The sequence below is a fragment of the Nelusetta ayraudi genome, unplaced genomic scaffold, assembly GCF_046127955.1.
Source record: "Nelusetta ayraudi isolate G7.1 ecotype Tasmania unplaced genomic scaffold, CSIRO-AGI_Nayr_v1 ptg000168l, whole genome shotgun sequence".
In the NCBI taxonomy this organism is placed as follows: Eukaryota; Metazoa; Chordata; class Actinopteri; order Tetraodontiformes; family Monacanthidae; genus Nelusetta; species Nelusetta ayraudi.
Genome location: NW_027466218.1, coordinates 3,403,323 through 3,425,908, shown reverse-complemented (window position 1 = coordinate 3,425,908; position 22,586 = coordinate 3,403,323). Strand labels below are relative to the sequence as shown.

Genomic DNA, 22,586 nt, shown 5'->3' with positions numbered 1-22,586 from the left:
CTCTCACTCACACACACACACAGCCTGGCAATTGTGTGTTGTTTAGATGAATGTGGACGACATCTTGAGCCCATTAGCCCTCATGAGCTCAGTCATAATTAAACGGCAAAAGGAAGCTCTCATTTGAGGCTAACGCAGTTTACACTGGCAACAGGATGCTGGGAGTGTGTGTGTGTGTGTGTGTGTGTGTGTGTGTGTGTGTGCTTGGTTCCTCACTGATAATGGCCATCTTGCTGAGGTCCAGGCGAACTCTGGAGAAAGTGGTGAGGCCCGCAGCAGTGTAGTCCCTCCTGCAGTCGCAGTCCTCCCTCCTGGAGCCGTTGGCGGGACACTGTGTGGGGTCATTGAGCCTGGGAAACACGCATTACACACACGCGGATCTAATTCTTCTAGTCACGGTCATAAAAAAAAGCCCACTGCCTGCGGTCAGATGCGGGGAGAAAAAAACAATGTGCTCTCATTCCATTTATTTTGTTACCTGAAGCCGAAGATCTCGGAGAAATTCTCCCCTTCGCCCGTCGTCAAGGTGACGTACTCCTGTGGCGTCTCCGTCTGCATTCCTGCGCAGTAGACCTGAGGAGGGGAAAAGGGCAGGAGGAGGAGGAGGTGGCGGAGGAGGGGGGCGGGGGGGTGGTTAGTGCCCCGGGGAAATGGAACGGGGGCGATAAGACAGAAGACACCAAAGAGAAATGTGAGGAAGAAATGCAGATAAGGACGGGAAGTAGATGATGAAGAGCACAAATGCAAAGCTGCTGCAGAGGCGGTAGGTCCCTGAGAGTGCATGTGTGATCAAATGTCCCCAGCTAGCACACAAACATGTGCAAAAGGTAGTTATGTAGTTTCTCAATTCTTAAAAATCAAAGGTGGTACAAGAAAGATGTGGGACATCAGAAAAGAGGAATTAACACCAACACTGCCTGCAATACGCTCTCAAATAATTAGATGGTGCTAAATCTTACACACTGGGACTTTAAGATTTTCTCAACACACACAAGTTAAAAAAAAAAACAACACAAAAGCAAAAACCCAAACATGTCTTGACTTCTTTTACAATTCTATGTGTGTGAATCAGCACCTTTACGAACTCTCACCTTGAGTGTTTTCCCTCGAACACTGAGGTGGTGCTCACCGTCCGGGAGGAGGCCATTGATGCTCTGGACCTCCAGGCAGCTGACAGGCAAGTGGCCTGGGAGACACACAGGAGGTGGGTGAAGGCGGGGAATGGGATGTGTGCGGAGGTTTTGCGGTGCTGAAAGCTTCCGGGTTTGGCTACGGCCACACATCCGCAAAACATTCCCTGGACTTCAGTTGTTCAGTGGCTGTGCGTTTGGAGACACTCACAGCTTGGGTTTCTGCAGACCTTCCGAGCTTCTGGTTTGCTCTCAGGAGAACATCCGCGACTGTCCTGCCGACCCGGCGACACGCACTGCATCGTCCTCTCCATCACCCCGTCACCGCAACTCACTGAGCACTGGAGGGAGCACAGACAACCACCACAGTGTCCTTTGTTTCAATCTTGATCCTCTAAAAGTGTTTCTAACCTATCTTTGCAACAGGAGAACTTCAAACTTTAAGTTTAAAACAGTCATTTAGGAATAAAAAAGCTCATTCAATGATCTCATATTTTTTTTTGTTTAATTTCTCACAGATTTGAGCAAATCTGGTTTAACCACTCAAAACAAAGAAGTTGGAAATGGGAAATTCTACTGCATATTCTTTGATGGATTTAAAGCAACTTCAAGTAGTTTTCAAGTAGTCAAAAAAATTCTTGTGATCCAATGACAATCCGGGCCACTGACACGATGCCCCCTGCTGGCCTGGCACAGAATTTGATAACTAGGATTGCCTGCCCGGCACCTCCCATGAAAAACTGTGCTGTATTAACCGAAAAGGAAGTTGGCAGCACTAGTGGAAAATTACCGTCCGTAAGGACCCTCCCTTACCGTAAGTAGCCATTTAAAATATATTGAGGGACAGAATTCTTTGCAGAATTTCTAATCCAATGTTTTTTTTTCAAATGTTACAAATTTAAAACAGACATTAAATGGCTAAATGGAAATAATCATCTCAACAGTAGCAGCTTTGGAAGATTGGAGTAACTTGGAGGTCCATCAAAGTTATCAGCAAATGAGAGTCAATGTAAAAAGGTTGGTTGATTGCGTCTGATTGGTCAGGACTCTAGAATGGCTCTCTGTACTCCAAGTCTGAGGAGCATTTTTTTGGGACCCGGTACTGGATGAAAAGCTGATGAATGAAGGTTTTGAGGCGCGCACTCACCGGCCCCCAGATTCCAACCCTCCACTCCAGAGGCGGCGGGCACGGCTCCAGGTCACAAGGCATGTAGCTCTCGGGCGGCGTCCCGGGGCAGCTGGACAAAGACTGATGGCTGTACTCATAGTTTTCATTCTCCACATGCACCTCGCTGCAGGAGACCAGACGCTGGCGGTAGCCCGGGCCACAGCTGGCTGAGCACTGGAGGGGAGGACAAATCGGCCGGGGTGAGACAACAAGGCCACTCCAGACAGGAAGCCGGAGTGACGGCCGCCGTTTCCGCGTCGATGCATCCACACCAACCATCTCTTCTAAAAGCAAATCATTTCCCAAGCCAAAACATTTTAAAGGAACCTATAATATTAAAAAAATATGTTCTGTTTATAATTATTTATTCCATTAGATTTTATGTTTTGTTTGTTTGAGATTTCTCTAAAGACCTCACACGATATTTAACCCTCTGTTTACAGTCTAGCATTTGGGTTTGATGGCAGTTGGGAAGTTAAAGGTCCCATGTTACACTTATCTGCAGATCTATATTTTCTAAATGGTTGTTAGTGAAGCAATCGTATAGGATTACACAGAATATTTAGCCCTGTGTTTACAGCCTCCGACAAATTCATTCATCAGAAAATATTTTCCAGGTGAATTTTGCCTAAAGTGGGACCTAGAAAATAATTTTGCGGGGCAAACACAACATTCAAACACCACGCAAGCAGTTTGAGCTCTCACCTCGGTCCACTCCCCTGTGATCCAGATCAGCTCGCAGTCCTGAGTGTTGCAGCTCTCCAGGTCTGGAGGTCTGATCAGGTTGACGCAGTACATCTCATGGACCTCCTGCTGGTTCTGGTCCACACACTGCAGGGCTCGTCGCTGGTGTCCCGAGCCACACGACTTGCTACACTGTGGTACATGGTGCAACAAGAGTTGGCCCTTTAGCATTAAATGAGTCAAGGAACAAAAAAAACAAACTTAAATTTCCAAATCTCACTGGTGCAGGCACCACTCAGCTCCCTCTAGTGGTGGGACCTAAGAATATTTTTGGAAATTGAAAAAAAAGTTTTAAAAAAGGAAAAAAAACACATTAACTGAATCGTAACTCACGATAAGTTTTGATTGATTAGAGTTAAATTAAGATGAAGAAAACAGTACGTCTTGACTTCTGTGACACGAGAAGAGCCTCTTTATTTAAAAAAAAAAAAAAAGTAAAATTGCGTCAACTCTCTCAAGGGTAAAAAAAAATAATAACCTTGAAGCAGCCAGGGATGCATTTATAGTGCAACAGCTGCTCTTCATCACTTTTAACAATGTCAAACAATGGAGATACTTGGAGCTCCAGATGTAAACGCGGCGGCAGCAGCAGCAGCTGTTGCACCTGAGTGTCAGTCAGTGTCGTTGACAGACTAAAAAACACTTTGACGCAGCAGTCAGCTGTGTGTGCCAAGCGCAGGAGACAGACTGCGGAGGCGTCGACCAGGTGAGCTGCCATAATTGGCTCCAGTCGCGGCTGGCTGGGACTCTCTGGGACGAGGCTCCAGACCAATTAGACTCGTCTCTCTGCAAAATGATTCCATGCTGTGCAGTGACCCAGATTCAAGGCGACTCGGACGAGGCCGAGTCGAACATCCTGGCAGCGGCCGCCTGCTCCAGCGGTGCGCACACGCACACGAGGATCCGTGGCCTCCGGGCTGCGCTGGAATGCTGAGTGGTACACAGCAGGAATGTTCCCCATTTGAGGGGCTCGGCCTCAGCACAGCACAGCACAGCAGGGCACGGCATGGCACAGCACGGCACAGGACAAGGCCTTTTTTTTTTTAAGTTTGGAGCCAGTTATGTAGCAGGTGCTACGGGTTCCAATTCAAACACTGATATCAGCGCATCTGGGTCAAACGAGTGCAAGGATTTGCTTTGAAAGAAAAAATATTAAAGGACCCATTATGGAAAACTTGACTTTACCACACATCCTTAGTTTAATTAGCAATTCTTCACATCTCTATTCGGTCAATGAACTAAAAATCCTTCCAGGCAGCTTCAGGCAGGTGTTGGCTCCTTCGTCTGAGACCGCATTGTTTATGCCCCCACCCCCCCTTCCAATAAAGCATCAGTTCTCGCAGGAGGCTGTAAACAGAGGGCTAAATGTGCCATTTTGTTTCCCTGGAGGACTAAAAACATTTTTGGTAAAACTGATTGTGCTGGGAAACTCCACTGACCACAAAGACCTGGAAGTGAGCATAATGTGGGACCTTTAACTTTGCAGCTGCCACAGGGGTCCAATTCAAACACCGCCCTCACCAGTCTTCAAAGGTCCGTAAAGAATTGGTGAAAAAAAAGGGTCTTTTGTTTTTTTTTGTTTTTTTAAAAAAAGCAAAAAAAAAAAAGCTTTCTTTCTGTCTCTAATCACTGGCCAATCGCTTGCAGGGAACCGGGCGTTTGTGTGTTTGCGTGGCTGCTGGAGGAGATCCAGAGCGGCCCGATCATCTGACCTCCATCAGGAGCCGCTCAGAGCAGCCGCTCACGCTTCACCGGACGTGACAGAGCCAAATCCACCCCGGGGCCGCCCGGAGCCACGGGGCTGCCGGAGGGCCGGGGGGTTAATACTCCAGGCTGGGGTTTTTTTTTTCTTCCCACAACCTCCCCCTCCCCGGCCCACCCCACTTCTCCCATCCCTCCCCCTGATTCTCCTCGTGGAGAAAAGTCAGCGGGCTTCCTTCCCCGGACTCCTCCTGGACTCACCGCCTGCCAGTCTCCTTCTCTCCAGCGGTAGCGGGAGGGGCAGTCGGCCAGCCGGCAGCTGCGGCTGGAAGGTGGCCTGGAGCGCGGCGAGCAGCCGGCGCTCTCCTGCTCGGCGCCGCGGCCCGCCGGACGACAGAGGACCCGACGCCGCTGGACGCCGTCGCCGCACGATGCCGAGCACTGCAGGGACGTCAAGGTGGGTGAGACAGGGAGAAGGTTACGCAGAGTTTCCTCGCTTTAAGGCCCATTTTGACTGATTTGTGAGAAGTTTCTGCCTGCACGACTCGGTGGTTCAGTTGACTTTGACTGAAAGTGGGGTTTTGCTTCTCGTTGAACGGCCTTAAATGAGTTCAAGCATCAATAAAACATGTTAGTACTATTTCTTATTCATAATTGTGTGTAATGTTTTCTTTTCCAACGTCGCCTTTTGTCGTTTATTAATTGACATTACAATTGTCAGTAATTTAACTGTAAGTAACTGACAATACAATTATTTGATCTTTATGATAACTATGCTTTATAGAAGTGTCATTTTTATTTTACTTAACGTTACCATTTCCATTTGTTTTGTTATTTATCCTTGAGTGGATGTTTATTCTAAGAGCTGGCTGAAATTGATTTTAGCAGAAACTTCAGCCGTTACAGGAGGTACCACAGGAAAATGTCACGAGGAGATGAGACTGTGGAGACCAAAAAATAATCTGCATCATTAAACCATTTTTTTAAAACCTTAAATCAACATGAGTTACAGGTTTACAGGCGACACTGTGAGGATTACAGTTTTTTTTTCCTGTTTCCCTGAATTAGAGTCTTTTATTTTTGAACAGATTCTCAAATCTTTGTGTCATTTGTGAGTATTTCTGCCAAACAGGAGTTGTTAGTAAAGGCTGTAAAATAATAAGACAATGTGTTGGTAACTGCAACCAAACGTTTGTATTTTAAGAATAAGATGTTTTTGTTTTTTGTTTTTTTAATATTATATTATATTTAAAATATAAAGTAATAAAAGTTGTAACCTGCAAATGAAAAATAAAATTCTAATGTTGTTTTTAACATGACATACAGTATTTCACCAAATACATGCAAAGCATGAAAGGCAGAAAAAGGCTTTTGGTTGGTTGATTATTCTGAAAAAAACAAAGCAATTATAATCCCTCCTTTCATCCATTTTCTATACCGGCTTCCTCCTGTACTCAGGGTTGCGTGAGGCTGCTGAAGCCTCTCCCAGCTGTCACGGGGCAAAGGCAAGGTTAGACCCTGGACAAGTTGCCAGTTCATCTTGCAGCAACAATAACAACGCTAAACAACATATTACTCAAATTGTATCCTGATGACGCTTAATTGGGTCTTGTTATTCTTCATATGAAATGTATAAGATTATTTGTTTATGGTGTAATGTGTAGATTGATGATGATGATGATGATGATGATGATGATGATATAACGGCTCATGTGTTTGCAGGTTTGCAACAGAAGCAAAGCGTCCTGATGCTGGAGCTGAACAAACCGAATCAGTTCGAAAAGATTCAGAAGATTCAGTCTGAGTCAGTTTATATGTGTATTAATTCCATGTTATCATTTTATTTTTGATATATTACTTCAGCAGCAACTTAAAGTGGCCTGTTGTATCATGGATAAATGGAGTGTACGCGGTAAGAGGTGGAGCATGTTTTCTTAAAAAAAAATTATAAATATATATTTTTACAGTTTTACAGTGCATCCTGCTCCAGCAGCTGTTGGGCGCAGACGTGTGTCCTCCGTGACATGTGGCCAGCAGATGTGGCTCAGTGGGTCTTAGCAAGGCCAGATGAGTTTGGAAAGACAGAGGGAGTGACGGAAGAGGAGGGGAAAGAGGGAAATGAGCAGCGGTTAGACAGAAAGCAGAGTTCCAGTCAGAATTTGATGCATGATTTGAGAAAAGATCCAGTTCAGAATGTGACCAGAACAACCTTGGAGGAGAGTCGGGGGCTACAAAGTACACCTGGATGTTATTTTGTAATTATTTTACTTGTTCATTTGCTTTAGAGCCCAAAAAGTGTGTTTAGAAAATGAATCAAAATTTGGAAGACGTCCGTTGTGAACTTTCTGTCCATGAAACCAGGCCGACAAGTGCTGCTACTGCAGGTTTAGCTAGCTTGAGACTTGATATCAGTCCAGTCAGTTATTAGGTTGAAACATGTTGTCCACCAAGAAAACAAATAAAGTATTTAGCTCCCAGTGAACAAGCAGTTCAGTACTGATAAGACTGCTTCCATAGTTTAATCCCTGCTAACCACTTTTAGCAGCAACTGCAGCCATTACAGTTCACAGTGGCTAATGCTTCTTCTTCTGTGGTTTTCTAGAGCAGCCTGGTGCCCTTGCGCTGCTGACAGATTTCAATAATGTTTTACAAATAACAACTGAAATCAGAAAGATCCAGCTTACATGCGTCATTAAAACATATCCCTATCACTCATTAGGCCTTTCCTCTCCTCCTAACTGCTGTTGGCCCCTTCAACCAATAGGAAGCCTCGTACTGTTACCAACAAGCTCCACTGGCAGTGAAGAACCTTGATTGGCCGGTTCTGAACCAGACAGGATGCCCAGATGGACAAAAGTGAAACAGATCTTTTGGGGAGTGACGTTTGGTGTGGTGTGACTGGTCGGCTTGCTCGGCCGCAGTAAGAGAGAGAGGGCGAGAGAGAGAGAGAGAGAGAGAGAGAGAGAGAGAGAGAGAGTTGCGTGACGACGCTCGCGGCCTCCATTTTCAGCGGGGATTTCCAGCGCAGGAAGTACATGTGGTTCCAATTGATAAGGCAGAAGGTGGAGAGGCAAGACAAAGGGAAGACAAAGGAGAGGAAGCGAGAGAAAGTGAGGGATGAGTGGAGAAAAATAGAGTGCTGAGGAGCAGGATGAAAGGGGCAGGGAGGAGAGAACGGTGGAAGCAGTTTGGATTCAACATCAATGGGTCGAACATCACCTACGGCCTCACAGCGCCTGGAAAAGCGCTCTGTGATGTGTGAAAAGCGAGAGGTGGAGAGAAGTCAAGTTGGCCGTACCTCTTCCCATTTGCCCGTTTTCCACTTGGGACAGCGTCCGCCCCTGCAGCGCCTCTGCTTGGTGGGTTTGGGCGACACACCCTGGCAGTCCTCCTCGGGAACGCTGAGGCCGGCGGCGCTCACGCAGTCGACTTTACGGGACTTGAAGCCTCGTCCACAGGCGGTGGAGCACTGCCAGAGGAGACACAAGGAAATGGGGGCAAAGTGTTGGATTGAGAAGTGTGTTTCCTGTGTGTTTTGTGTCAAAAAAAAAAAGCATTTCTGTTTTCTGCAAGAGTAAGAAAAAATTGACCAGAGCTGACTTGCACATGACTTTCCAATTAACCAGCTTGATTTAATCTGGGCGATGAAAACAAGAGCAGTGAGTCAAGTACTGCACCAACATATTGTTTTGTGGATGTTTTTTATTTCCCCCTGTTCCTACAAACAATAAATAAAATGGCCGGTGTGAATTAGACTCGGCGGCGCCGGCTGAGCCAATGGCAGCGAGACACGTCGGCCCCCTCAGCCCCGGCAGCAATTCGAACCACATCCGGGTTCATCGAGTCGCTGGAAAGTCTAACTCGGTTTGACAGGCAGACACACAAAACACACACACGCAAGAGAGGAGGGCCGGCCCGCGCTGGCTTCATCAAAGGGGGCGTCGACTGTGGGGATGGATGGGAAGCGACAAGCTCCGGGTTGAACGGGTGCGTGCCCCAGCGTGCGCCACCGCGCCAGCCAACCAGAGAGTGTACGTGGACGGGAACACGCTGTGACCTCTCGCCTCGTTTTTTTCCCCCCTTTCCTTCTTTTCCTTTTTTTGTTCTGGTAAAAGAGGGAGGGGCCAGGATAAAAACCTAATCAAACAGCGTTCACAAGAGCTGCTGAGTGTGTCGGCTGTCATGAGACAAACATTTGTTGAGGCATAAATCACACTCGGCGGGCCACCAGCGCCGAGATTTATTAGACTCTCCGCCTGTGATGTAGGTCAGTGGATCGTCGGCTAATTTCATCACCGCACACACGATTCACATGATTTGTTCCTTTGACGAGAAATAAAGAGGATGTCATCACGTCGCTGTGTGATTCTTTCCTGAGTCCTGCTGCTCCTGTCGGTGTCTTACTGTCCAACAGTTTGCAAACACGCCGGACGGTCGTTACACACTTCACGCTTGATGTGATGGCGCACTGCCACGAAAGGTCCCATCGTCGCCGGCGCTACCCGACATTAACACCAGAAGCGGCCGCAGATTCATTCCAGATGTACGGCGGAGTGCGAGGTGGGTCTTCTTGGAAGCAGGAGGTTTTCTTGCCATAAAACGGAACATTTACAATCCAAGAGAGTCTTTCCGGGGTCGTGGTTTGGTTCGAACTCCACCTCGTTCCCCCTCGCGGGGTTTTTTTTTTTTTTTTTACGGGCTGTTTTTTACTGGATGTTTCCACGCCGCGTTGCCCCCGGAACACCTTGAGAACGGCTCCAAACACTGCGTTTCATTAGCGCTGGAACCCCCACATGCAGGCTTTATTAACTCTGCCCCACAACTTCTCCCAGCTACTGTGATCGCGCACAACACAAACATCTTAAACCTCACGTTAAAACTTTCCCCACATAAAATAAAGACACATGGGGGACATAAAGGTGTTCTTGGTCCTAATTTTTGCGTAAGTGATGTGGCTTCTAAGTCCATTTAGCATAAGGCTATGTCGAGTTTGAACAAAGCCATTGGGAGTACGACATGAAACAACACAATAGACTTAGTACACCGTGTTCCATCATACCCCCAGTGTAGACAATCAAGTGTACTGCATGATGTCACATGGTATCGCTGCGTCGAGTGGCCGACTTTCAAAACAAAACTTCTTGAAGCGGCGTTGCGTGAATGAAAAACCATTTCTCGGTGTCAGCAGCAGCGTCAGAGTTTTCGGGAATCCCATTCAACCGGCCTTTGTTGGTTTTATTCCCACCCCCAACCGGCGTCGCGGCAATTTCCCACAAGTCCCACTGTGCTGACGGGATGAACTGGGGGGAAGGGGGCCCCTCCCCAGATCAAACACGACCCTTCACCCGCCACGTCCATAACTACATTGTCTTGTTGACGCCCAGTTACTGTCACCGGCCCCCTTGTTGGTACATTGTCGTCCAATAGACCAGAGAGAGAAAAAAAAAGGGGGCCCGAGAGGGCAAAGGGCGTTGTCGACTTGGCAGCGGAGCACACGTCACCGGACATCCCGGCGTGAGGCTGAATGAACGCGGCGGATGAAAAAGGAGGAAGGTCGCGAGGCGCCGTTGTCACACGCCAGAACAAAGATTCACCTTGATGGGGGGGTGGGGGGGAAAGAGGCGGGGGGGGGGAGCTTTGAACTCTTGACACGGCGGCAAGAGCACGGTCACCCCGAAGAGGTCAGCAGAGGCCCCGACCACGTGGAAATAAAAAGCTGAAAAAAGGAGGGTTGTTGCTCAGCTCATTGGTGGCGGAGAAACACCCTGTTGACGGACCGGGGGGGGGGGGGGGTCTTTTCAGAGCCATCCACCGGCCCCGCCCCCTCCACTCTCTGTTAACATCTTTCAGCCGGAGTCAAAGGGTGAAATGCTAAATGACATGGGACATTTCCTGCGGCCCCCGGACGCACTGTCATTACCGTAAAAGACAGAGCTGGTAATTTCCAGTCCAACGTTCTAATTCCAGGGGCCCTTTTTTTTTTTTTTTCTTTTCCCTCGGCAGGACGACAATGTTAAGATCAGCAGGGCGATTGGTGTAATGACTATTTGTATGAGTGGGAAAAACCTCTAAGTGCAAGTTGCCATCCAGTTACTGGTTGAAGTTACAACAGACGTCAAAATAAATCTTCCAAAGACAAACGTGCAGCGTAAGTCTGGTTGCTCAGTGCGGCATTTAGGAGCCAATAGATTGCAAAGGAAAAAAGCATTGAAATGAGGAAACGGTGATGTTTGAGCGACATGAGCGTTTGGTTTTGTTTTTTTTGCAGCCGACCTTCAGAATTTGCTCAATTTAGAGGTGATTTTCTGCAGTTAGTGGTGAAAACCATTGTTGCGGGTCAGTTGGGGTCAGCTCTGCCACCTTTTGGATATAAGGGTGCATTTTTTTTGGTAAATTTTTTTTACTATTGTTTAAGGCAGGTCACTGCACTGCAAAGGAAGAATTAAACTGCCGGCTACATTTTGCCAGGACGTTTGAATAAAGATGAAAAAAAAAAGCCTTTGATAGTACCTCTATGTCACTTTAATAGTAACCTTTTTTTTCTGGAAATGAACAGAAATCCAACAAATCCATTTCTTTAAAAAATTAAATATTGACATAACATTGTAATGAATGAGTGACAATAAATACAAGTAATTACATAAATGTACAGATATTGTCTTGCAACAACAGACTACAGAAGAATACTGCCATTGGTGAATAAAGAGACATACAATGTACTTGCTGATATGTTGTGGCTGTACTGCTGTTTGAACCGAGAGGTTTGATAACGAAGAGTCAAACTGCCGACGCCGGGGAAAAAAAAAAAAAAAAAAATGGACTGAAAAAAAAAATGGGACGAAGATCTACCGGTGTGGTTTTGATGCCGCCGTGCGATAAGACATGTGGGAGTGATTCCAACTGATGGGTGCTCACAGGTAAATTATGTGTTGTTAAAAAAAAAAAAAAAAAAAAATCACTCCACTGCTGCGTTAACAGGCCCTTAAGAATAAGGTGTGATGTCAGTGCAGACGTTTAAGAGCGAGAGGAGTTGACTGTGTGGGCTGCAGCCAAACCACAGATTCTAGATTAGTTTTCACCATCACGCAGCAGGATGTGAAGCACCATGAGGTGGGAGATGACATACACACACACACACACACGCACGCACGCACGCACAGGGATCTCTGTTTAGGGGCCATCCACAGCAAATGGGAAGCTTCAACAACTCCTGCTTAATCTTAATTAGCCCCCCAAAAAATAGTGAGGAAAGGTTTAAAAAAACAAAAAAAAAAAACAGCCTGTGGTGCAAAGTGAGAGAAAAAGATTGGGCAGGGGGAGGTCAATCAAAAGAGAGACTGAGGTAGACACATTAGGTTGGCTCAGAGTGAGAGCTCAGGATACAAAACACGAGTCGCTCCACCCCCCCCGCCCCCCAGCACACGTCTGACTTTTCTCACCGGCCCATTCGCTCCGAAGGTTCGATGATGCTCAATTGAAAGTGAAACATCATCAATTTTTTTTTTTTTTTTAAATTAAAAAAAAAAAAAAAAAACGCATTCCAGCCCGATAGATCCACTAACTGTTTATGGAAAGAAAATGTCAAGTAAAAAAAAAAGAAGAGCAAAAATATAGCAATGTGCCACAATAAACACACACACAAACCAAAAATATATGATGGTTCATCTCTTTATATTTTATATCTTATTTTTTTCTCCCTTGATTGGCCCAGAGCACCGCTGTAGTGAAGGTTGTACTGTTTCATGGCTAGTCGAAGTTGTGTTTTGTCCCAAGTGAGGTATTGTTGAGCATTAGCATAATAGGCAAAGTCCATGTCCTTTAAACCGTACAAAGAGGAAAAATATAAAAATAAAAACATGAGCTAACACGATGATATAAATACACTCATATCAAAGATATCAAAGCACCTTTGGAACAGAGAGGTTCAAACCTATTTTTTTTTCTATTTTTTTTTTTTTTTTTGGCCACGCTAAGGAAATCTGGGTCAAAACCCTCCGCCACACTGGAATACAAAGGCTATTAGCTCTAATTACCACAAACCCGGGGTGAGACACTTTATTTGACAGCGGCTAAATGCAGCGGCCGCTTGCTGGCGGAGGAGGGGGGGGTGAGGAGGAGGGGGAGGGGGAGGAAGAGGAGGAGGAAGTGCCGATACTGGACGTTTCAGTAACATGGTGTGGGAATGAGTGTGTTTACGCTTCAGTGTCAAACGCCGGTCGCCGGGAGGGTGTTAGAAAAAAAAAAAAAGCTGTAATAATAATAAATCACAGACGCTGTTGAAGTTTCAGCGACGAGGGAAACTAAACAGCTGTGAAATAAAGTGTCCCAAATTAAGATTAGTAACTTCTAAAAACACATTGACCTTGATACAACAGCCGCTCTACAGGCGCGCTGCTAACAGCGCACCGACTGGATGCTGCCGGTCGTCGACGACGTCGAGCAGCACCGAGTGTTTGGATATCTGGGGCCATTCTTTGGAATAGTGAAAGCTTAACAAAAAAAAAAGAACAAGGCATCGTACTTTAAATTCCTGATATACAAAAACATTCATCAGTATTTGCATATGAACAACGATTGGCTAAATGTGCGAATACAAAAAAAAAAACCGTCTAAGACACAAAATAAATCACTTTGTTTTTTCTTAAAAAAACATTGATGCTATATACAAAAGATTAAAAGGAAAGAATATCTTAATAAATTATTATTATTTTTTTAAAAAAAGGAAACAATATTTTACAAAACTAACTTTGATTGTGATACAAAGTGATCCTGAATTTTATTTTATTTTATTTATTATTATTATTTGAATTCAACACAAGCTGGCTCAGCGATAGTTTGGCGGCAACTCGGACTCACAAGATCTGCTCTGATGGTCACAGCTGTCAGTGTTTTTGTTGTTGTGTGTTTCGGCACACTGAGCGTGCGCTAACCTCACCTTCCGACTGCAACAGGAATAAATGCTCTAAATATTAATAAAAGAAAGAAAAAAAAAAGGAGTCTTGATTTCGACCAATCGCAGGCACTAGCAAGAAGGAGCAGGAAGTGGATGAGGTTTTAGAGTTTTTGGGGGGAGGAGAAGCCGTGAGCGACTTTAGCACCATATGCAGTTATAACACTGTCTGTGAACGTGTACGACCACAAAGATTTTTTGTTGTTGTTGTTTTGTTTTTTTAAGGAAATGATGTGGATGCTGAAAAAAAAACAACACAAGGAAAAAAAAAAACAAAAAAAAAAAGATAACAAATGAAAAATAAACCCCAACAACAACAACAACAACAACAACAACAACAGAAGAGTGTCTTTCATGAGCGTACCGAGCTCCATGGGTCTGTACTCCAGTGCGGGCTAGACGAACACGGCTGCGTGTTGCACTGCTCGCGATCCGGCGGCTTGTCGTGGATCTCGCAGCTCAGGTCGTTGAAGCGCTCGCCGTTGGGACGCTGACACACCACCAGCCTGGTCTTGATGCCGCCGCCGCACGGCTTGGTGCACTGCGAGGGAGAAACGCCACCGGGGGGGGGTGAGTCGACGTTTGACACACGAGAGCAGAGAACCGAGACAAACTGGACCGAAAAAAGCCTCCGTCTTCCCTCTCACCTCTCCCCAGTTGCCGTAGATCCACTGCGGGCACGGGCCCGACTCGCAGGAGCGCTGCTCGCTGGGTCGACTGCGGTCCTCGCAGTTGTTGGCCGGGTAGCCGTTCTCATCCTGGCAGACCACCACCCGCCGCTGGAAACCGCCGGCGCACGTGCTGGAACACTGCACGGGGGCGGAGAAGGCGTCCGTGATCACAATTTGCTTTTTTTTTTTTTTTTTTTCGATTTTACAGACTCTGAAAAGCCTCCGTCAGAGGACAACACTCCCGTTAAAGCGACGGCTGCTGCTAAATAAAAAGGCACTTCCTCCGGACGAGCGGGGAAGGAAGGAAGACATTCATTTCACTTCCCAGATTCCAAGAATAACGTCCAGCGGCCTATTTTTAGGGGAACAATACATAGAAAAGAGGTCCGACCGGATGGAAGTCGGGCCCTCGATCACGTCACACCACCTTTGAACAACTCAGCGGCGATGCTCTGGTTTCGCTGCAGCATTTACTTTGCTCTGCGGTCCAGCACTTTACCTATTTTCCACATCTGGAATTTTCACGCTCCCTCGAGCAGCTTTGCATGATCAATTTATCCCCCTGAAAAACCTCTTCTTTTTTTTTTTAGCTTCCTGTTAATAACTGGTACTCTGTCAGAACTTCTTTTTGTTTCTGAAGTGGACAAAAACAAGGCGGTCTCAAAGTGAGGGATCGGTTTGCTTGCAAACACTTTTCTGAAAAATCAAGCAGGCAAAAGAAGGTCGGAATGAATTTGCTTCCTCGAGGTTTTAATGTGAATCAAGGTGGTTAGACTTATTTCCTGCACTTACTTGACTTTCATCACTTAAATGTATATTACATTTGTCTTTTTTTTAGTATTTCTCATCAAGCCAACGTAAAAAGGGTAAAGTCTGATGACTGTGAGCCCTTCAAACTAAAATCAGTGTCTTTGATCAGTGTCTCTATTTTTTTTTTCGAAGTTGTGCGTTGAGACGCGTCGCCTCACCGCGCCCCAGGGTCCGGTTCTCCACTGGTGTGATTGGCTCCGGGGAAGGTTGTTCCTGCCGCCGGTGTTTGGTGAGGACGGGAAAGGCCTGGACTCGCTGGAGCGGGACGGGCACTGGGACATGGCGCAGTCCTGCTCGGTGGCGGGACGATCCTCGGGGTCGCACTCGCTGGTGCTCACTTCCTGCTCGCTGAAGTTGACGCAGAGAACCTGCCGCGTCGTCTTGCCCTGGCCGCACGTCACCGAGCACTGCAACGGCACACACGCAGAGGCCGTGACCAACCGAGGACTCCCCCCCCGCCCCCACACTGCGCGAGGGCTCCGCCGTCTGGCGTCGGTGTCGGCGCGGATCATCAAAACAGACAATTTAAGCTAAATTCAAGTGTGTTTAGTTCCTGAATGATGGAGAGGGAACACGCACAACTTCAGTAATTAAAGCCTTCGTGTAGCCGCATGTCTTTAGAAACAATGGATTTAGAATTTTATCTGAAAGTCATCAAGTTCATGGCAACATACCGGAGGGTAGCATCAGAAGAATAAGCATCATTAAGTCACTGTGTTTGTGTTATAGCAACAAATGCGTGAGGTGGGGAATCTACAGCGTTATACAATTATTCTGCCAAGCAGTGACATTTAAAGGGTTTTGGTGCGTGTGTGTGTGTGTGTGTGTGTGTGTGCGTGTGCGTGTGTGTGTGTTTTATATTAAGTGTTTTGAGAAGTTTTTCCCCGCCATGTTTTAAAGCATCAATGCACAAAAACACAGCAGTTCATCTTTAGAAGCCAAGACGCCTGAGGGCTTTCAGTGGGGGGCAGTGAGTGCAAGCAGTTGCAGAGGTGTTGACCCCGTTTACACTTAGCTGGAAACCCACCACAATGCCAGCCGAAGGCCAAAACCAGAGTTGACGAGCAGAACCTTCCTGGCTAAATACAGATGTAATCTTCGGGCCCACCAGGGTTGAGACCCCCCTCAGCTTCTCAGCTGGGACTTAAAAGTGCACACAAATGTAGCACAAATAAATGAATAACTCAATGTTTGTTTGTGTTTCTGAACAGTTTATACCCTTCAATCATGTCCTGTAGATATGTTTCTCGAGTTCACACAACAACAGCTGTTAAGTTGCAGGGACTAAACCCAAGGCTGAACAAATCTCTGGTTACTCATTGGCATATCTATGGGCGATAAAAGTGGCCATATAGACACTGAACAAAACAGCAGTGATATATGTCAACGATAACTAGTGAGAATGCTAAAAAAAAAACAACAACTAGGTAGCTGAACCAGTAGCTAGCTAGCTAACCATCTAAATAGAAAGGCTGGTAAACAGATAGTTAGCTAACCATGTAAAGAGATAGGCAGGTAAACTGCTAGCTGGCTAACATGTAAAGAGATCGGCAGGTAAACTGCTAGCTGGCTAACATGTAAAGAGATAGGCATGTAAGCAGCTAGCTAACATGTGAGAGTGTATTGTATGATGTATGAGGAGTGTTTCATCACCACAGATACTGTTACAAGCTATTGGCTATATCATTTGCAGGGTCAACGGGTATCTTTGGCTTGAAGGCACTTGCGTGGGTGTGTGTGCACGTATGTGTGTTTGTGCGGTGTGGTGACCAGACCTGGAGTCTGACAGCATCAGCAGCACACTGATGAGGAACATCTGTAAACATGGCTGAAGCCCCTGAGAGAACCCCCCCCTTCTCTCAAACAGGAACACACACACACACACACACACACACACACACACACACACACACACACACACACACACACACACACACACACACACACACACACACACACACACACACACTTCTCTCGTCTCATTCCAGCAAATCCTCAGGCCTCGACACACTTGCCTTCCAGCTGCCACTCTGTCTCCACGACACAAACATCTACATAGCGTGTGCAGATGCTAATAGTCGGATGAAAAGTACAGTGAAACAAACAAAACCTCGCAGGAAGAAACACATCTGGAAACAGACACGGACGACTCACAATTTAGATTAATCAACGGCACTGCCTTCCCACGTAATGGGACGCAGATCTGTTTGAATGCGAGTGAAGGTCTTGCGCAAGCTCCACGCCAAACTGGACAAAACTCCCAAGTCATCAAAGGCAGCGGCAGCTTTGATGAGGGGGAACAGATGAACTCGTGATGTCTTACCGCCGTCCATTCCAGCACCTTCCACTGTCCGCACGCCACCACCGAGCACACTTCCCTGGCCGGCGGCTTGGGTAGGTGGGCGCACGCCGACTCCTCCGCCACACCCCCCTGGTTGTCGCGGCAACTGACGTAGCGCATCCGCGTCCCTTTGCCGCAGCTGGCGCTGCACTGTTGCGCAGGGAGACACGACGGTGAACAGCGGAGGGGCAATGCAACGGGAGGCGGTGGAAAAGCTGCGACGCGACGGTGCGACGAACCTGCGTCCAAGAGCCGAAGCGCCACTGGGTTTTGTGGGCCTGGTTGGAAGGTACTTTGGTCCCCGGGGGAACGGGGTGGCTGCTGGGACACTGGGCCACTTCACAGTCCTGTGGAGGGGAGGACACAAACAGCCTTTCATTCATTCATTCATGCAGCGATTAACGACACTGAAAATACTGTAACAACATCTGTCCGCCCCGACACCAAATACCGCGAATATCAGACATAGTTCCCCGACGAAGCGCGTTTAAAGCGTCTTCCTGCGAGAGTCGTCGCGTTTCCCATCGACCCTCCGAGCCCCCCCTCCCCCTACCTTACCAAAACAACATTAACAGGGTCCCCCCCCGTCAGTTCAAACTATGGATTGTGGCAGTAAGCCACTCAGCATAAAGCCCTAAACCCTGTCATAACAGGTCATAGTGGAGTGGTATTCAGGGCTCCAATACCCATGCTGGCGTGGTCGTGAACTCCACCCCCAACCCCCCCGCCTCACCCTATCTCCCCCCACCCCCTCTTGTTCCTCACCTTCCGCCCTTTCCACCCCTCCACCCCAACGCCCTCTGATGCCCTCTGACCTCCAGCGTCTCTGTACGACGGCTCTTAATCAGGTTGTGGAGGCTGTGAGCAGGTCCCACATTCCACACTCTGAACTTCTGAAGGAAGGAACCGGTCCTCACGGCAGCACCGCCGCCAAACCTCTGCTACATTCGCACTTCACGGCGATGCTTAAAAGAGAAGCCCTATGTACGATGCTGCGAGTCTGTGCATCTCTTGGCGTCCCCTCCATTCTTTTTTCTCCAGAGAGAATGTGACATCAAAGTGATTAGATTCAGAAGAAGAATAGATTTATAAGAAGGTGACGACACCTGGGGTTGGAAAAGGGTCAGACGTTCCTTTTGTCAACACAACTGCCGTACTTCTCCAGACCTGGAAAGTTGTTCAATCAAATGGGAAGCTTTTCTGTAGGAACCCTGCACCTCTCCCCTTCATTCCACCTCCATCCACCTATGTGTGCCCCGCTCTCTAAGCCATGCTCGGTGGCTGGTGGTGGACCGGTGTCCCGGTGGCCCACTTCATGGCTGGTTGGTTGGAATCACAAACGAGGTGGAGGCGACTGCTTCAGGGTCACTGGCTCTGCCGCCCCCAGGCACCGGAATTAAGAGCCACTGCGACTAAAGGGAGGGCCCCATCCTGAGTCTGCGTGCTCAGCCCTCTCAAGCGGGTTTTATGCCCCACGCTGACCAAACAACGCGCTCATTCAGCTCAAAATAGGTTTTCCTCTGGAGTGTCTGCGTAAGCTTTCTGTGTCAGCGCCATGAGTTATTCAGTGGAGGCAACGGCGACAAATGACCCTGAACTCTGGGACCGCTGTCAGAACCAGCCAAAGACTTGACCTCTCACGCTGTTGAGAATATTATCCTTGATCTCATCATGGCAGCGGATTTTGCCACCTTGCAGAAGGATCGCTCAGATTTTATATGTTTGGAAATCTGTCTTGAAAGCTCCAGCGGACAGCTTTTTCAAGTGGTTTTCATCATTTTCTTGATGGGTTTCGTGATTCCTTTCGGGATGAAAAGAATCCTGGAAGTTTTATCAGATCAGATTTTATTTTATCAGACTGGAAGCCATTTTTGCATTAAAAAAAAGAACAAAAAATGCAAACATCCAATCCGATCGGTCAGCTGGTTCGGTTTGTGCCATCACCTGCCAAGTTCAGCCTGTTTTCCAAATGCTTCCTAGGCACTCTTTCCCAGACGGATATGATAAAGGAAAACCTTTCAGATCCAGAAATGATCCGTCCAAGTTTATAACCATAGTTTGTTCACTTCAGTATCATATACATCTTCGAATATTTATAGTATTGATACTTTATAAATCGGAGAAATTCTTTTGAATTTTTTTTCTGACTTCAATAATAAGTGAGGTCTGTATTAAAAACCACAGAACAAAAAGTTGTTTTGGAGCTACAGCAAATGACAGAGGAGTAAGTCAGTGAAGGTAAAGAAGACAGAAGACTACAGCTCTTGTGCTTTGTCGTCCCTTACAGCAACAGGAGCGATCGTTCACGGCAACACCCAACAATGTCACGCAGCCGCACCAAGGGACTTGTGGGTAAAGTGAGGCCAGCATAATGCATCACTCAGTCTGCCTCAAGTCGACTGGGCCAGATCCGACGGCATACTGTTGCTCTATTGATACCAGGTGGGAATAAAATGTGTGTTTGGAATGAATTACCACGGCTTTCTGCGCCTCTTTAATCAGCGAGTCGGACGCTCTGACTTTGCACCTACTTTCTCTCCGTCACAGTGAGGAAAGCATTAAGCGATTAGAAGAAAAGAAGAAGAAAAGGGTTTGAGAGGAGTATGAGGAAGAGCGGCGAGGAGGAGAGACGCTAATGTCTTTCTCACCTGTGTGTCGGTGGGTCGGGTGGCGGCATTACATTCAGTATCGTCCATCACGGCACCATAGGAGCCAACCACACACTTCACCGCTCGCATCTGGTACCCTGGCCCGCACGAGGTGGTGCACTGGGTTCATCCGGGGGGGGGGGGGAACAAAACAGGGAACAAAACAGTTGGACGAGGTGGAAAACACAGAGAAAAGTAGAGCAAGAGAACATAAATACGTCTGGGTCGACAAACGGATGCACCAGCATGCTAAAAAACCTGCAAAACCGGTTGCACTTACGACCAAATTTCTCATTCGTAGATGCAAAACAAGGTTTTTTTTTTACGGCAGACATCGAACGCGCCGGGACGCTTTGCTTCAAGTACGTCGCACTTCTTTCCGTCTTTCCTGCCGTCCGGGGGAACTGAACCCGGCACTCCCTTCTGCCTCGCTGCCTCCGATGAAACAAGGTCAAACTCTGTGTGGCGGCAACTTCAACTACCATTTGGATGCGCTTCATTAAACCACTTCAAATATACCTTAACGTGCGCACATCCTCTGACGGGCAGGCAGGGGACGGAAGAGGGGGGGCACGAAAATAGTTGGCATTTTTTTTTCCCCCCTGGCGACTCACAAATGAGACCTAAAGCCTGGCGACTGAGTGCTTAAAGCCGATATGATTCTTTTTGCTGATGGAGTTGCCCAAAGGACCTGCAGGGAGGCAGTTTGTTTTGGCGAGCGCACAACTAAGAACTTTGACATCGAGAGATATCGAGTGCGGCCCCTTTAATTATATTCTCCATTTGTCCGTCGCAAGAAGAGTGTCAAAGGCCACCAAAAGTGTCCTCCAATGTGTGTACATGTGTACAGCACTACTTTCTCTGATTTTTTTCTTTTTTTGGGGGGGGGGCTCATTGCACCACTTTAAACTATTACTATTATTTGTATGTACATGTCCCAATGTGTTTTGAGGTGTTTTTGATGCTGGCTGCTTGGAACCTGCCTTGGTGTGACCCATACATTGACCCCTTATGCCTATAACAGAAGTCCTGGAGACTGCGTGGGTGCACCAGCGTGCAGGCTGCTTCTCCGAGGAAACTCCAGAACTCAAACGTGAACTCCCTGAACTTTTTTCCTCAATGCAACAAAACGGAAGTTGAGGAAAACAGGACTCAGCCAAGTGCGCTTGGTGTGGGAGTCCCGGCCCCGACCCCCCTTCCTCTTTACTGTGATGCAGGAAGATGGAAGGCGCATCACCTCGGCCCTCCAAGCGGCTGCGCTCTCTCAGTCTAGGGCAGAGTTTACCCGCCGCACAAGGCAGAACCGGCAGCCAAAACAAAACTCTGAACCCATGTCATGTTGTTAAAATCCCTCTCTCCCACGTGCCAGAGAACAACCTACTCCATTGTTCGACTACCGACGGTTGTTTTCACACAATCGTCTCCTGTCTGCACTCGACTTCCATCTTGTAGACGGCGACGATTCCGGCCCCCGTCCAGGACGACTTCCAGTACTTCCATCCTCCAGGAAGCGTGCCGTCATTGTGTTTCTACGGACCCTGACGCCAGATCTCTGTGATAAGAGCGTCCCTACTGCACGACAGACTGTCTCCAACTGAGGTTTCAAAGCAATTTAATGCGTCCGGTGTCATAAATCGATGCTGCAGTCATGGATTTACACACCAAGAACAGGGACATTTTGTGCCATCACACTAGATTTTGCCAAACCCTTTTAAGAATAATGGCTGTGGGCTCATCATCTGCGTCCTTCAGGGCCAATTGCTGTTTGAAAGATCGACATTTTCCTGTCCAGCTTGCAACGGCCTTTCAGCTGGAAGTCGCTACGACGCGGACACTCACCTGTCCCCAGGGTCCGACCTGCCAGGAGGCGCACTCCTGCTGCTGGCACGTCTGCACCGACTCGGGTTTGGCCGAGCCGCACAGCCGGTCGTCTAAACGGTCCTCGCCGAACTGACACCACGTCTGCCGGTGCTTGTAGCCTTTCCCGCAAGTCACCAGGCACTGGGAAACAGAACAAAAATTAAAACCAACAAATAAACAAACTTCAGGGTCAGTGAAAAGATTGGTGCAGTCTGTTCTACGAGCGCTGATTGTTTCCATGCATCCAGCGTCCGCTGGAGTTTCCAGTTCAGCTTTTTGCAGGATATTGAGGAGATAGACGCTGCGGCCGGAACGGAACCAGTGTTTGTGTGCGAGTGCGGCCACATCTATACAGCGCAGAAGCGTACGTGCATTGAGCAGCACCTCAAGGGAGACCTCAAACATTCCTGGAATGCAGCCCACTGCTTTCCAGGCACTTGGGTCTTAATATGTGTAAACTGGTGCTGCGTCCATCTCGGCCTGCAATCTCCGATTTCCCAACCGCTGGTCGGTCTGGCCGGGGGAGGGGGAGTGGAGGGGGTTGACCGAGCCGTGTGCAATCA

The 22,586-nt window shown here is 47.6% G+C and overlaps 1 protein-coding gene across 3 annotated transcripts in view; it reads right to left on the bottom strand.

Annotated features, from left to right (window-relative positions):
• adamts9 (ADAM metallopeptidase with thrombospondin type 1 motif, 9) overlaps positions 1-22,586 on the bottom strand; it is a 43,192-nt gene that overhangs the window by 3,269 nt on the left and 17,337 nt on the right. For 2 of the 3 annotated variants that reach the window (XM_076014134.1, XM_076014135.1), the window contains exons 22-36: positions 22,003-22,164; positions 20,164-20,283; positions 17,755-17,862; positions 17,498-17,665; positions 15,333-15,581; positions 14,341-14,502; positions 14,058-14,234; positions 8,042-8,212; positions 5,005-5,184; positions 3,004-3,174; positions 2,278-2,472; positions 1,342-1,471; positions 1,092-1,186; positions 479-573; positions 217-350 (exon numbers count right to left, since the gene is read on the bottom strand). In XM_076014134.1, the coding sequence (XP_075870249.1) occupies positions 217-350; positions 479-573; positions 1,092-1,186; positions 1,342-1,471; positions 2,278-2,472; positions 3,004-3,174; positions 5,005-5,184; positions 8,042-8,212; positions 14,058-14,234; positions 14,341-14,502; positions 15,333-15,581; positions 17,498-17,665; positions 17,755-17,862; positions 20,164-20,283; positions 22,003-22,164 (2,317 nt within the window). Of the gene's footprint in view, positions 1-216; positions 351-478; positions 574-1,091; positions 1,187-1,341; positions 1,472-2,277; positions 2,473-3,003; positions 3,175-5,004; positions 5,185-8,041; positions 8,213-12,266; positions 14,235-14,340; positions 14,503-15,332; positions 15,582-17,497; positions 17,666-17,754; positions 17,863-20,163; positions 20,284-22,002; positions 22,165-22,586 lie in introns of those variants that run through there. The other variant, XM_076014136.1, reaches the window with a different exon arrangement.